Genomic DNA, 12,384 nt, shown 5'->3' with positions numbered 1-12,384 from the left:
CTGGGGCGGTCTGGTGCCGATCCTTGGGGGAAGGAGGGAGCCTGGAGAATGGGTCTGAATGTCAGGGCTCCGGCCTGGTAGACTGGATCAGAACCTGGCTCTCAGGCCCTTAGGAACCCGAGAGAGCAAACGGGAACCCCCAGGCATGGCAAGGAACTGCAATTCAGGGAGGCCCCTGGCAGGATGCTCCATTGCACAGCTCCGGGGGGCGGGTCATCTCACAGAATACAACGTGCGTCGTGCCCCCAAGAGTTGGGCCACGTGGAGGGACGCGCTGGGACCAGGCACCAGGGTACCGCCAGCCATTCTGTATCCTGAACTTAGGGCAGCAGGACGAGCTCCAGGCCCACCCACTGCCTTGGCCTGCTAGGGCGCAGCCAGCACTTGCGGGGAAGGATGTTTCTCCACCCCTCCTGGTTGGGAACTGGAGGCCTGAGCTCAGCCCTCCCATGGCCACAATAGGTGGGTGGGGCGGGGGAGGGGTGGCAGCAGCAGGCTTGACGGGAACTTACCTCAGATGGACCAATCTGCTCCCACTAATTACAGGCAGCCCCAGTCACTCTGCCCTCTGGGGCCAGACTGCCCAGCCCCTCCCCGTTGACTCAGGAGCACTGCCAACAGGAGGGGAAGGCCCAGAGAAGGTTCCAGGCCATTCAAAGGACTTGCTAACTGGTCCCAGGAGATTGGCATTGTTTTGCTAGAAGAAATGGTTGAGAAAGAACTTAAGAACCACTGAAAATTGGAGAGTTGTTGTCCTGAGCACAGACTCCCGAAACAAAAAAGATTCAGGGCTGTGCAGCAGAGCAAGTGCTTTCACCAGCAATCATCTTAACCCTGAAACAACCAGAGAGGTGATTAATACCATTACCTGCCCTTACACCCAACAAGCGGGAATTCGGAAGCCACAGAGCTAACAAGTGCCCAAGCTAGGCGCTGACCACTTCACAATGATGGAACCTCCAGAAACAGCCTGACCCTGGTGTAGGACAACGAAGTTTGGCCACTAGAAGATCCGAGAGTGCTGGGTAGAAGGGCCGGGGGGTATAAGAGGCCAAGAGGTTTTTCTATCTGACCCTTCTGGGGTGGGGAACAGCAGCTCCCCACTTTCCCGCACTCAACCCTCCTGGAGGTTCACCCCTGAGAAGCTCTGATTCCCCGAGGCCTGAGTGGAACCTCTTGTGTCCTCTTTTTTCCACTCTTCAGAAACATTCTAGATTCAGAGAGGGACCAAATCCCAACTTCCGTGCTCGCTGAGCATCCCCCAGCCAAAGGTTGAGGGATCCCTGTGTGACAGAGGGCTACTCACTCAAGAGCTTTCAAATTCCCTTTATTAAAAATCTTTTTTTTTCCTTTTGTAAAAACGAACACTTGCTGTCAGTTATATAGATTGGGGAAAGTGGTGACGATTTATGGGACACTCAGCAAATTCCAATACTTTACAAATTCAAACTTAAGTGAACTAATGTTTTTCTTTTTTTCATAAGCTCAAAAGTCAAACTCTGGTCCAGTTCAAGTATAATCTAACAGATCACAGCCTCAGTGTCAAAGGAAACCCTGATACTAACAGCTGCTGCTCACAACAACATCAAATTTACCAAATTCTTTGGGAATACTCTGTGGATACACTTTATTTCAGGTGTTTACGGTAAGAGACAGTATACAGGCCTTTTGTTATGTTAACCCCGGGCGGGGTACGAATACATTTGTTGCAGCAGTTGCTCTTGAAGGACCTTTTCAGGGAGACATTTTGAAATGGTTAACAAACACTGAAGAAAAGCTTTAAAAAAAAAAAAATCAGTATTTTCCTGGTTGCTTTTAATACTGCGCTGTGTATGACACACGGAATAAAAAGTGCAAATTATAGAGTGGGTGAAACTATGCCCATGGAATTGTATAAAAATAAATAAAAATAAATATATATATATACACACAAAAAAAGGATCTTAGATGATTTTTTAAACTAAAGGTTCTGATTGACCGCAAAGAGCCTCTTCTCTCTCCTTCACAGGGCCATTCTCCAGCTGTAAAATATGGGGAAGGTCAGCCTATCAGCAAGGGAGACGTTACATTACTAGGGAATTCAGCTGTTGGAACAGCCATCCAGATTTCCATGGAAACGCTGCTTGTGGGGATGAGCTGGCAGGGTCAGCTTCCACTTTGCTGGGAGAAAAGACTGCCAGCATCTCTGAAAATGCAGTTTTAGCCTTTAGGTTTTTCCCAGCAAGGTTCAGTAAAGGAGGCCAGAGAGCTGTCGCCTGACTTCCCACCAGTGGGAAGGAAGACACACAGGGTCAGAGGTTTCCGAAAACTGGAGGAGGTGGGTTTCCAGAGCACCAGGTAAAAAAAAAACAGAGGAGTCAGCCTGGGGACCAGGTCTGGGCTGAGTCACCACTTTCAAACTCTACTCTCTTTGAGACACTCACCTTGCTGAGGCCCCCAGCTGCTTGATGCCAAGTTCAGGTTCCCTGCTGCCTCCAGCCTCTCCCTATACCTGTCCAAGCTGGTCTGTTTGCCTCTGGTGCTCGCCTGAACTCTTCCCTCTCACAGGTCCCCAACAGTTGTCTCCTTGCCAGCGACCACTTGCCCCAAGCTTTACACGTGATCCTCTTATGTTCTGTTTTTCCTTACTTTCTGCGCCTCAGTTCCCTCACTGATAAAACATCAGTGTCCAACTCAGATAATCTCTCTACCCTTCTGCCTTTAGTGCGGAGGACAGAATGTGCAGTATAGTCTTATCTACCATTGAAAGAAAAAAGCAAAAAATTAAAATAAAACACACAATCTCGACCCAGTCTACCTGCCTGTGGTCAGGAATAGAACAGGAACGGTCTTCCGGGGCAGAGCTGGGGCGGCCGCCTCCGGGCGAGTGTCTCAGCTTGAGGCAATAGCACCAGGCTCCCCTCTGACCTTCTCAAGGGTTTCTCCAGGGCTGCAGCTGAGCCTCATTTCCCCCAGCACCTTTCCCCAGACCCTTCCAATGGATGGCAGACCCTGCAGCTTTTTCTGTCTGGGGCCTGAAGCCACTGACCTTTCAGAATCGCAGAGCCTGGTGGGAAGGAGCCCTGTGCTGTGTTAACATTTAATATAAAAGTCTGCACACGGGGTCAACTCTCAGATGCCCTTAACCTTCTGCCCAGTTGGAAAGGGTCCACCTACAAACACCTGGCAACCCTCAAATGCTCCACAGTCCTGCAGTCTTCTCTCTCATTTGTGTCCCCTGCCTCCAAGAGACCATTTAAAAACCATCCCGCTATGAGGCTGCTGGAGCCCAGAGTGTAGGCTCCAAAGGGCGAGTCAAGGGCAGATGCCACTTCCTCGTTTTGGTGTCTCCCAAGCCAACCATTTACGGCTGGGAGGCCAACCTTCAACGGAAGCCCTGACCTTCTGCTGTTTTAACCGGAGGGGAAAGACGCTTCTGTTTTCATTTTTACTTAAAGTGAGTCTAGACCAAATTCAATGTCCAGAGTAGAACAAACCCTGGCATCTCCTGAAATCAAGAGGAAGGAAATACATTTGGGGGGAACTTATCAGAGCTTCCAAAATGAAGGGCTCTTTTCCTCCTCAAATTTTATTCTAAGGCATGAATCTGGTGGGCTTCTAGAACGACAGAGAGGATGAAAGAGTTATGAAAATCAGGGCTTTTCAGAAAGGTGGTCCAGCTGGAGGAACTCCCAGCTTCTGCCCCACTGACTGTCTAGGGTTCCCCCCTCCAGGACTGCAGGACCCGACTCAGCTCCCCACACACACAGGACGCCAGGCAGAGAAACGGCTCCAGGTTCACTGGCGTGGTTCTCAACCCAGGAGTCTCCGTGAAATCTTTTTTTTTTTGGAAGACTCAGCCTGGCTTGACCTGTCCTATCCCGTCAAGAATCGGAACACTGTAAAAATCCCTGAGAAGTTGGATTTTATGAAAAGGAAATGACACTGGGCACAGAAGGAGGGGGTGGGATGGGGAGGAAGAGAGAAGCAAACTGAAAGACTGAAGGAAACAGGAGTCGACAGGGAGCGAGTGGGTGCCCCTCAGCAGACTGGACACACCGCGGTGAGGCCTCCGGCAGGCACTGCAGGGGCATCTCGTGAGTCTCTGAGGACGGACCCAGGCCACGTGGCCTGCCTGGTCTTCCTTCCTCTCTGGCCTTAGTTCCTGTCCCGGAGGGTGGGAAGGCCCCACCTCTCAGACCCTTCTCTCCCCGCTTGCAGCAGTGGCAGGGATGTCAGAGCTTTTTCCTTTCAAAGTGCGGCACGATTCCGCTGTCCTCGGGCCGAGGGCTGCCTGCCCCCTCGGTCTCCATCAGGCCCTCCTGGGCCAGCTGGGACAAGTACTTCTGTGGGACAAAGACGGGGGGCAGAGAGAGTGGTGAGCTGGTGGGAGAGGAAGGGGGGTGTGCCTCGGCCCCCTCTCCTATCACCTTGCCCAGTGGGTGGGACCCCTCTTCTTCCTCCCCAGATCCTTCCAGGGCGCCAGGACCCATGCTGAGTGGTGAGCTCCGCCCCCTTTATGTTAGTTTACAAATGACCCATAGAGAAGGTAGAAAGTACAGATCCTAACCATAGCAAACACACCCATAGGCCTTATCCCAGACCAAGTGCTGTTCTAACTGTTTTTCTTCTATAAACTCATTTAATGCCCACAACAACTCTACTTGTTTTCCAGAAAGAGTTCTAGTTCTAGTTCCAGATTCTCAGGCCCCACGCTAGAGAGAGAATGAATAAGCAAGTATAGGGTAGGCCCAAGAAGCTACATTTTTAAAAGATTCCAGCTGGTGTGAAGACCAAGGTTTGGGTTCCAGGCAGCACATCACGTGTAAAAGGCAGAGTGACGAGAGGGAGGCTGGAAGTGTGGGGACGGCAGCAGCTCTGTCCTATAGCGACTGTGAAAGACAAAACCGCAGCCTGACGTTGGAGACTCCAGCAGACAGGCTGGCAGGCTCAGTGTCTCGGAGGTTCCATGGTGGGGGCCTACCTCCGCCCCGCCCCAGAGCACTCACTGCTCCCGCTGGCCCCCAGCCCAACTCGGCGAGCCTGTCGGGCTGCTCCTAGGAGTCTGGATTCAACGCAGTGAGGTGGAACCGGAAAATGCCTGGCGCCCCAGCTGCATATCCTCTGATGGCTGGGACAGCCAAGGGCGGTGCAAAGAGCACTGGGTTAAGAGTCAGCAGGGTTAAGTCCCCTGCAGTGGTCAGGTGTGTGGGCTTTGCCATCAGATGACCCCAGTTCAAATGCTACCTCTCAGCAGGCAAGTTCTCCAATATCTTCGACTGTAAAGTGTGAGTAATATAGTAACTACTGCATAAGGTTGTGTGAAGTCCAAGAGAGGTACCATAAAGGATTGAGCACACTGCCTGGCATGGAATAAACACTCAGCAATGTTGCCCTTTATCATGAGTGGCACCAGCTGTCTGATTTGGGGAAAGTCACTCATCTTTTCCCAGCTTCAGACCCGAAACCGTTAAATGGGAGAAATGATATCTTCCTCCTTCCTCCTCCAGGGTTGCTTTTGAGGGTCAGACAAGATGATGTGCTTGAGGTGACGGGGTCGACCTGCTCTCTTTAGGAGAGACTGTGGTTGGCTTTGAGTGGTGGGTGAGACTGACGGGGAGAGGGCAGACCGTGGATCTCTCTGGGCCAGGCTGCTGATGGAGGGCCGGGTTTCTCCTCCACCTCGTCTCAGGAAGGGCATGCGGGTGGGTGTACCACCAATGGACCGAGCAGGCGTCTAGTTTTCCCATCTAGCACTGACTCCACCTGCTATTCCGATCACTCTGGTGGGTTCTCTCAGAGCACTGACCAGCAGTGGGCACAGCCGGGATTGCAGAGAGAAAACGAAGGATCCTTCTACCCTGCCTCAAAGAACAACCCAACTCCTACCTCAAGGCCTCCTGGGGATGCTAGGTTTACAAGTTGCCTGACTTAGGTGTCAGCCAGCACCTGCTACTTCGGGCTGAATTCCTCCCTTTTCACACGTGTAACACGGAGTGCGGTGCAGTAGGTGTGACTGTGTGGACAGAGACATTCTGTCAAGGCCACTTCCCAGATAGGAAGAAACCCTATCTGGGTAGCCTGCAATGGAGGCTCCCATCTTCAGGACAGGTGCGCCAGGGCAACCTGAACTGCAGTTGGCGGGCGTAAGGGGCTTAGCCAGCATCTGGACCTGACATGCCTGGGACCACAGGAATCGTCTGCTGTGGGGAGGCGAGTCTGCCTGGGGGTTTGGCCCGGAGGCCCTGAACATAGTGCAGTCGGCTGCCCTGCAAAAAACACAGGGTTTAGAATTCAAGGCCCTGGCAAGTCTGCACTCACTCTTCCTACCTTCCTGGTTGACCTTGAGCTGTGTGTCTCCTTGGGGGCTACACAATCCAGCCGAGAATGCCGGATGAGATCACAGGTTCTCATGCTGAAGTATCATAATCTGCTGGAAAGACTTTTTAAAATGCAGATTCTCAGGCCCCACGCTAGAGAGAGAATGAATAAGCAAGTATAGGGTAGGTCCAAGAAGCTACATTTTAAAAAGGTTCCAGCTGGTGTGAAGACCAAGGTTTGGGAAAATCAGGACCTGATGATCTTCAAGACCCCATCCAGCCGTGCCGTTCTAGAGGTTTAATCTTCTTGGGGGTGAGGGATGATGATGTCTTCAGGGTAGACAGCTGCCCTCGGCTGGCGCCGGGTAGCCCATTCTGAACCCTTGGCCTGGCCAAGTCACTGCCTGCCCCCAGGAGAGGCTGGGACCTGGGCCCCAGACCTCGTGGCTTCCTTGGTCATAGAACAGCTGCTTTCCAGGGGGAAATCAAGAGGCTTAAATGACCTGAGTTTGGGCATAGCCAAGGACAGTCCCTTGCAGACGGTGACCCAGGCCATGACATGGGTCTCAGTTTGCAAGACCAGCTTAGTAGAGTGAGAAGAGGAAAGGGGTTAAGAATTAGGCAATCTGGCCCCAGGCCTAGTAACTCACCATCTACATAGCCTTGGACAAATCCAAGGCTTGGACGAATCCTTGGCTTCTCTGGGCCCCAGTTTCCTCAATTATAAAACAAGAGAACTGGCCCATATCCGAGTTTTCTTAACTGGGGTACACATTCAAATCATTTGGAGAAATTTCTCAAATTACATATTTGAGAAAGTTCTCAAATTCTACTGAACACCTGGCCTAAGTAGTATAAATACTTTTGAAACACTGTCTAGGGATTTTGGTTCACATCCCAAGAACCACCAGAGCAGCCATTCTTTAACAATTAAACTGATAGTAATGCCTGCTCTGGAATTACAGCATGCTGCTACCACAAGGGTGTTCTAATGTCAAGGCCTTGTGCCTCAAAAATGTAGTTTGACTCCTTGTAGTAAAAACAGGAGGTGCCTTGATATACTTACCCCTGAGTGTCTGATCTTCCATGATTTGTATTACATTACTAATCCCCAGCTTATACCAGAAGTTATATGAAAATCACATTCTAATATGCTATATATTGTATAGGTAAATATTATAGGATATATTGCTATATCTTGTGATTTTAAGAAGTGTTTTTTCCACACATTAACAGTTCTGAAATTGAGATGCGTTTTACAGTTGATGGAGCCTCACCGTTTAATTTGTAACATATTTTTGCTTGTTGATATCAAAAAATAGTGATGTGTCTTACCACTGATGGCACGTTAGATAAGATAAAATATGGTATATAGGGTATTTTTTACATGCCACGGTTAATATACTATGAAACGTACTTATTTTATTTTTTGCTTATCTCCTACGCTAGATGGAAGGTCCATGAGGGCAGGGATTGCTGTCCGCTTTTTTCGTTGTTGTCTACCCAGTGCCTAGAATAGTGTCTGGTCCATGGTATGCCTGTGATAATAGCTGCAGTATGGACGGACATTTCAATAGAACATAATAGTGGGTTTTATTCTAGCAAACAAGGATAGTGCACAGGGGAAGAGAAACATAGAGAAACATCTGCATCTGGAACATCCAGGTGAAAAGGGACCAGACCCAACCAGGGGCCAGGTGAACACTAACACATCATTCGGTCTAGAGGGAGAGGCAGTTACAAAAAAAACCCAAGCCAAACAGAATGCTTTGTACCAAGGTGGAGACAGATGCTCTGAGAGCACGTGGGAAGCAGCTACCATACGGAGCCACCTGGTGGAGTCAGGACAGAGACAACAGGAGGAGTTTTCCATGAAACGGAAGGAGACAGCAACGCACAGAAACTGAGACCAGGGAGTACTCCCCACACCCTCCCCGGGCGCTAGGCAAGGAAGGCCGACGGTTACCTGTAAGTTCCGGTAGTGGACAGCACTGCGACAGTGGCTCATCTTTGCCATCTCCTCGCTCGTGTAGAACAGCCCACACAGTTTGCAATAAAAGCCGGTCCTGGGCACCACGAACTCCACCCCTGCAGAAGGATTGGAGGTGGACAGGTAGGCAATTAGGAAGGTGGAGGGAGGCCCCCGGCGTCCAGACAGCAGTCAGGTGGTAACAGGAGCAGTGCACTCCAGCCCTTGATTACTGTGGACTTTGGCTGGTTACCCAGTTTCTTCAGGCCTCAGTTGCCTCATTTGCAAAACAGGCAGGAAGAAAATAGCATCAACTTCATTCACAGGCTGCTGTGAATGTGAGGGATGTACTCCCTGAAGTGTGATGGAGGGCTTAGCAATTATATGCTCTGCACCTGCCTTTGGGAAGTAGGTCCAGGCTCTACTACAATCAGCCTATTTCCAGGGAAAGGAGAAGGAAGGAGGTTTCTTACATTTCCCTGGGTGGATTTTGTTTCTCCACACTGTACCCCTCTCTGCAGCTGTTGTGGCCAGGACTCTGGAAGAATGCTCTCTCTCTTTTTTTTTAATAAAGTGAATGGTGTTTTTTTTTAATTTATTTAATTAATTTATTTTTGGTTGTGTTGTGTCTTCGTTGCTGCACCCGGGCTTTCTCTGGTTGCAGCGAGCGGTGGCTACTCTTCGTTGTGGTGCACAGGCTTCTCATTGCGGTGGCTTCTCTTGTTGTGGAGCACGGGCTCTAGGCGCGTGGGCTTCAGTAGTTGTGGCACGTGGGCTCAGTAGCTGTGGCTCGTGGGCTCTAGAGCGCGGGCTCAGTAGTTGTGGCGCACGAGCTTAGCTGCTCTGTGGCATGTGGGATCTTTCCGGACCAGGGCTTGAACCCATGTCCCCTGCATTGGCAGGCGGATTCTTAACCACGGTGCCACCAGGGAAGTCCAAAAATGCTCTCATTTTTGTTTGCTTATTTTAGAATTATGTTCATTAAAGAAAAATTTTAAAGATAAAATTGAGGAAAAATCACCCAGAGTCATTCCAATCAAAATACCTTCTTCCACACTATCTACATAGAGAGCCTTTTTTGGGGGGAGGGGGACATTTTTAATCACACCCTAAGTGTAATCCTATCTGCTCCTTTTTTCATGTGATGATCTATCATAAACATTTTTCCATCTTTCTCCAGTCTTTACATCTGAACCATTAATTGGTAGCATTTTATTTATGATGCGTTAAATAAAAGTCCCAGGATTCTGGGAGGCGTTTTGATTCTGAGGAAGGGAAATGGCCCAACAGCCAGACAAGTGACAGTGTCACAGCCCAGAGGATTCGTCTTTGAAGTGGGACGGTGGCCGTTCCAGCCTCCACCAAGGTGTTTGAGCGTCACAGTTCTCCTCTTGAAGACACAGACAGCAGACTGGAAAGAGCCCAGGTCTGAGAAGGCACAGACCAGAGGCTAAGAATCTGTGTAGCCTGGGGAGAGCTGGCTGAACCCCTCCTGGGTCTCAGTTTCCTCAGGCACCTGATCGTAAAGCACCAGCTAAAGAACAGGGTGTGAGGGCCATGATGAGCAGGACCCACTGCGGCACTAAAGGAAAGGGGCTGTGGCCACTCAGGACACCCAGATCCCACCTTCAGACTGGGGCTGCTCCCTGTGTGCTGACACACTTCAGCTGGGCTTTGCTGCTGCCCATCTGGTTGGTTCTGCTGGGGGTGGGGGAAGGTTGGAGATCTGGCCTCAAGGGGTGGCAGGGAGAGCGGGGCTGTGAGCGGCACACCAGGGCCAGAGCAGCTTCTTGCAGAGAGGGGAACAAGCCAAGGCACTGCGTGTGACCACAAGCCTGGGCCTTGCTTCACTTTCCTTCTCCTGCCTCCTGACAGACAGAGCTAAGTGCACAGGAGACCCTGTCATAGAGGAGCAGCTGAGACTTGTAATAACTTTTTTTTTCCATTGCAAAAGAGCCATTTATCAGGGCCTTCCCTGATGGTGTAGTGGTTGAGAATCTGCTTGCCAATGCAGGGGATATGGGTTTGAGCCCTGGTCTGGGAAGATCCCACATGCCGCGGAGCAACTAGGCCCGTGAGCCACAACTACTGAGCCTGCGCTCTAGAGCCTGTAAGCCACAACTACTGAGCCCACGTGCTGCAACTGCTAAAGTCCACGTGCCTAGAGCCCATGCTCTGCAACAAGAGAAGCCACTGTAGTGAGAAGTCCGTGTGCCGCAACAAAGGGTAGCCCCCGCTCGTCGCCACTAGAGAAAGCCCACGTGCAGTAATGAAGACCCAATGCGGCCAAAAATAAATAAATAAAAATAAAGTTTTTTTTTTTTTAAATAAAGTTTTTAAAAAAGCATTAAAAGAATATTAGTTTCCAGACACATGTTAAACCTTTCTGCACAGGGGCCAAAAGGCCCTCCAGCCTTTCACCAGAGCCGCCTGGAGAACCCAGACTCCACGGCTTCCAGCAACTCTCCTCCCTGCCTCCACTGGCCTCTGGGGCTCGTTGGGCAGGTGGTCAGAGACAGCTCTGAGGAAGGAGAAGCTGGGACAGGATCCCCAAACACCTGGGAACTCACCCTTGAGTAACCGGCGGTTGCACGGCCACTAGGATACCAACACTGCCTTGGGATGCCTCTGGAATGTGAGGGCCAGGGGAAGCAGCAGCGTCAAGAAAAAACTGCCACGGTCCCAGTGAGTTCTGGAGCGACCTGGTCCTCCCATTTTTCAGCTTCTACTAAGTACAATAACTAAAGCTACGTCTGCCTTCTAGTAATAGCTCCTGGCACTGGTAATTACAACTCTGTCATCCCAGCAAAGCCTGGGATGGGTGGCGGGGGAGCTTGCATTTTGCAGGCAATGCCCTTTGGTTCTGGGAAGAGCAGGCCTTGGCAGGCTCACACTGGCTGGGGTCACCCAGAGCTGGCCTGAAACACATAGGGTGCCCTTCCCCACCCCCATGCCCAGGCCAGCCCCTAAGCAGCAGGACTCTGCCCCCCTCTCCTCCTCATTCTTCCCCTCTGCTCTCCACAGGGACCAAGCCTGAGTTGTTCCCCCACGCCCAGAAGTCTCTCTGCTAGGAACAGATCATGGAGGGTGAAGAGTTATGTAGCCCCAGTGAGAGGAAGCATAGTAGGTCTCAATAACTATTTCATAAATGAGTAACAATAGACAATGTGTATTAAGTACCTTCTACTGGAAGACACTGAGACCTTACCAGTACTCATTCAGCTAATCCTCAAAATAACCCTACATGGTAGGCATCTATTACCAGCCCTTATTTAGAGATGAAGAAAGCCAAGGAGAGAGGTTAAATAAGCAGCTTTTTGTCCCGCAGCCAGCTGGGATTTGAACCCAGGGAGTCAGATTCCACAGTCTGTGCTCTTAACCACTGCACCCAATTGCCTTTCCTCCACTGTGCTGCCTGAACTGGAGGAACAAGAGGGTCTCCAATTAGGAATCCTCAGTTCTGACATGAGCTTGCTGTGTGATCTTAGGTAAGAAAGTCTCTGGGCTTCAGTTTCCTCACCTGTCAAATGCAGAAAATAGTACCGTATGCCCGCTACTGAGAGGGATGAGACAATAGGTCTCAAAGCTAATCAGAGGGGAGACCTTCAAGATGCGGGAGGAGTAAGACCTGGAGATCACCTTCCTCCCCACAAATACATCTACATGTGGAACAACTCCTATAGAACACCTACTGAACGCTGGCAGAAGACCTCAGACTTCCCAAAAGGGAACAGACACCTGAGGGCGGCCTACATGCAGAGGCGGGGCCAAACCAAAGCTGAACCCCAGGTGCTGTGCGAACAAAGAAGAGAAAGGGAAATTTTTTGGTGCAGCCTCAGGAGCAGCGGATTAAATCTCCACAATCAACTTGATGAAACCCGCATCTGCGGAATACCTGAATGGACAACAAATGTTCCCAGAATTGAGGCGGTGGACTTTGGGAGCAACTGTAGACTTGGGGTTTGCTTTCTGTGTCTGATTTGTTTCTGGTTTTTATGTTCCTCTTAGTTTAGTTTTTAGTGCTTGTCATCATTGGTGGATTTGTTTATTGGTTTGGTTGCTCTCTTCTTCTTTTTTTAAAAATTACTATTATTTTTTCCATTTTTTCTCTTTTTG

At 50.3% G+C, this 12,384-nt stretch overlaps 1 protein-coding gene across 1 annotated transcript in view; it reads right to left on the bottom strand.

Moving 5' to 3' along the window:
- Positions 1–1,373: 1,373 nt before the first annotated feature.
- The window catches only part of RBM20 (RNA binding motif protein 20), a 216,636-nt gene continuing 205,625 nt past the window's right edge, over positions 1,374–12,384 (bottom strand). The window contains exons 13-14 of the mRNA XM_082674111.1: positions 8,266–8,387; positions 1,374–4,325 (exon numbers count right to left, since the gene is read on the bottom strand). Of these exons, the coding sequence (XP_082530237.1) occupies positions 4,215–4,325; positions 8,266–8,387 (233 nt within the window). The 3' untranslated portion in view covers positions 1,374–4,214. The remainder of the gene's footprint in view (positions 4,326–8,265; positions 8,388–12,384) is intronic.

This window comes from Grampus griseus (genome assembly GCF_964374135.1).
Source record: "Grampus griseus genome assembly, chromosome: 16".
NCBI lineage: Eukaryota > Metazoa > Chordata > Mammalia > Artiodactyla > Delphinidae > Grampus > Grampus griseus.
This window is presented reverse-complemented; position numbering and strand designations above follow the sequence as displayed.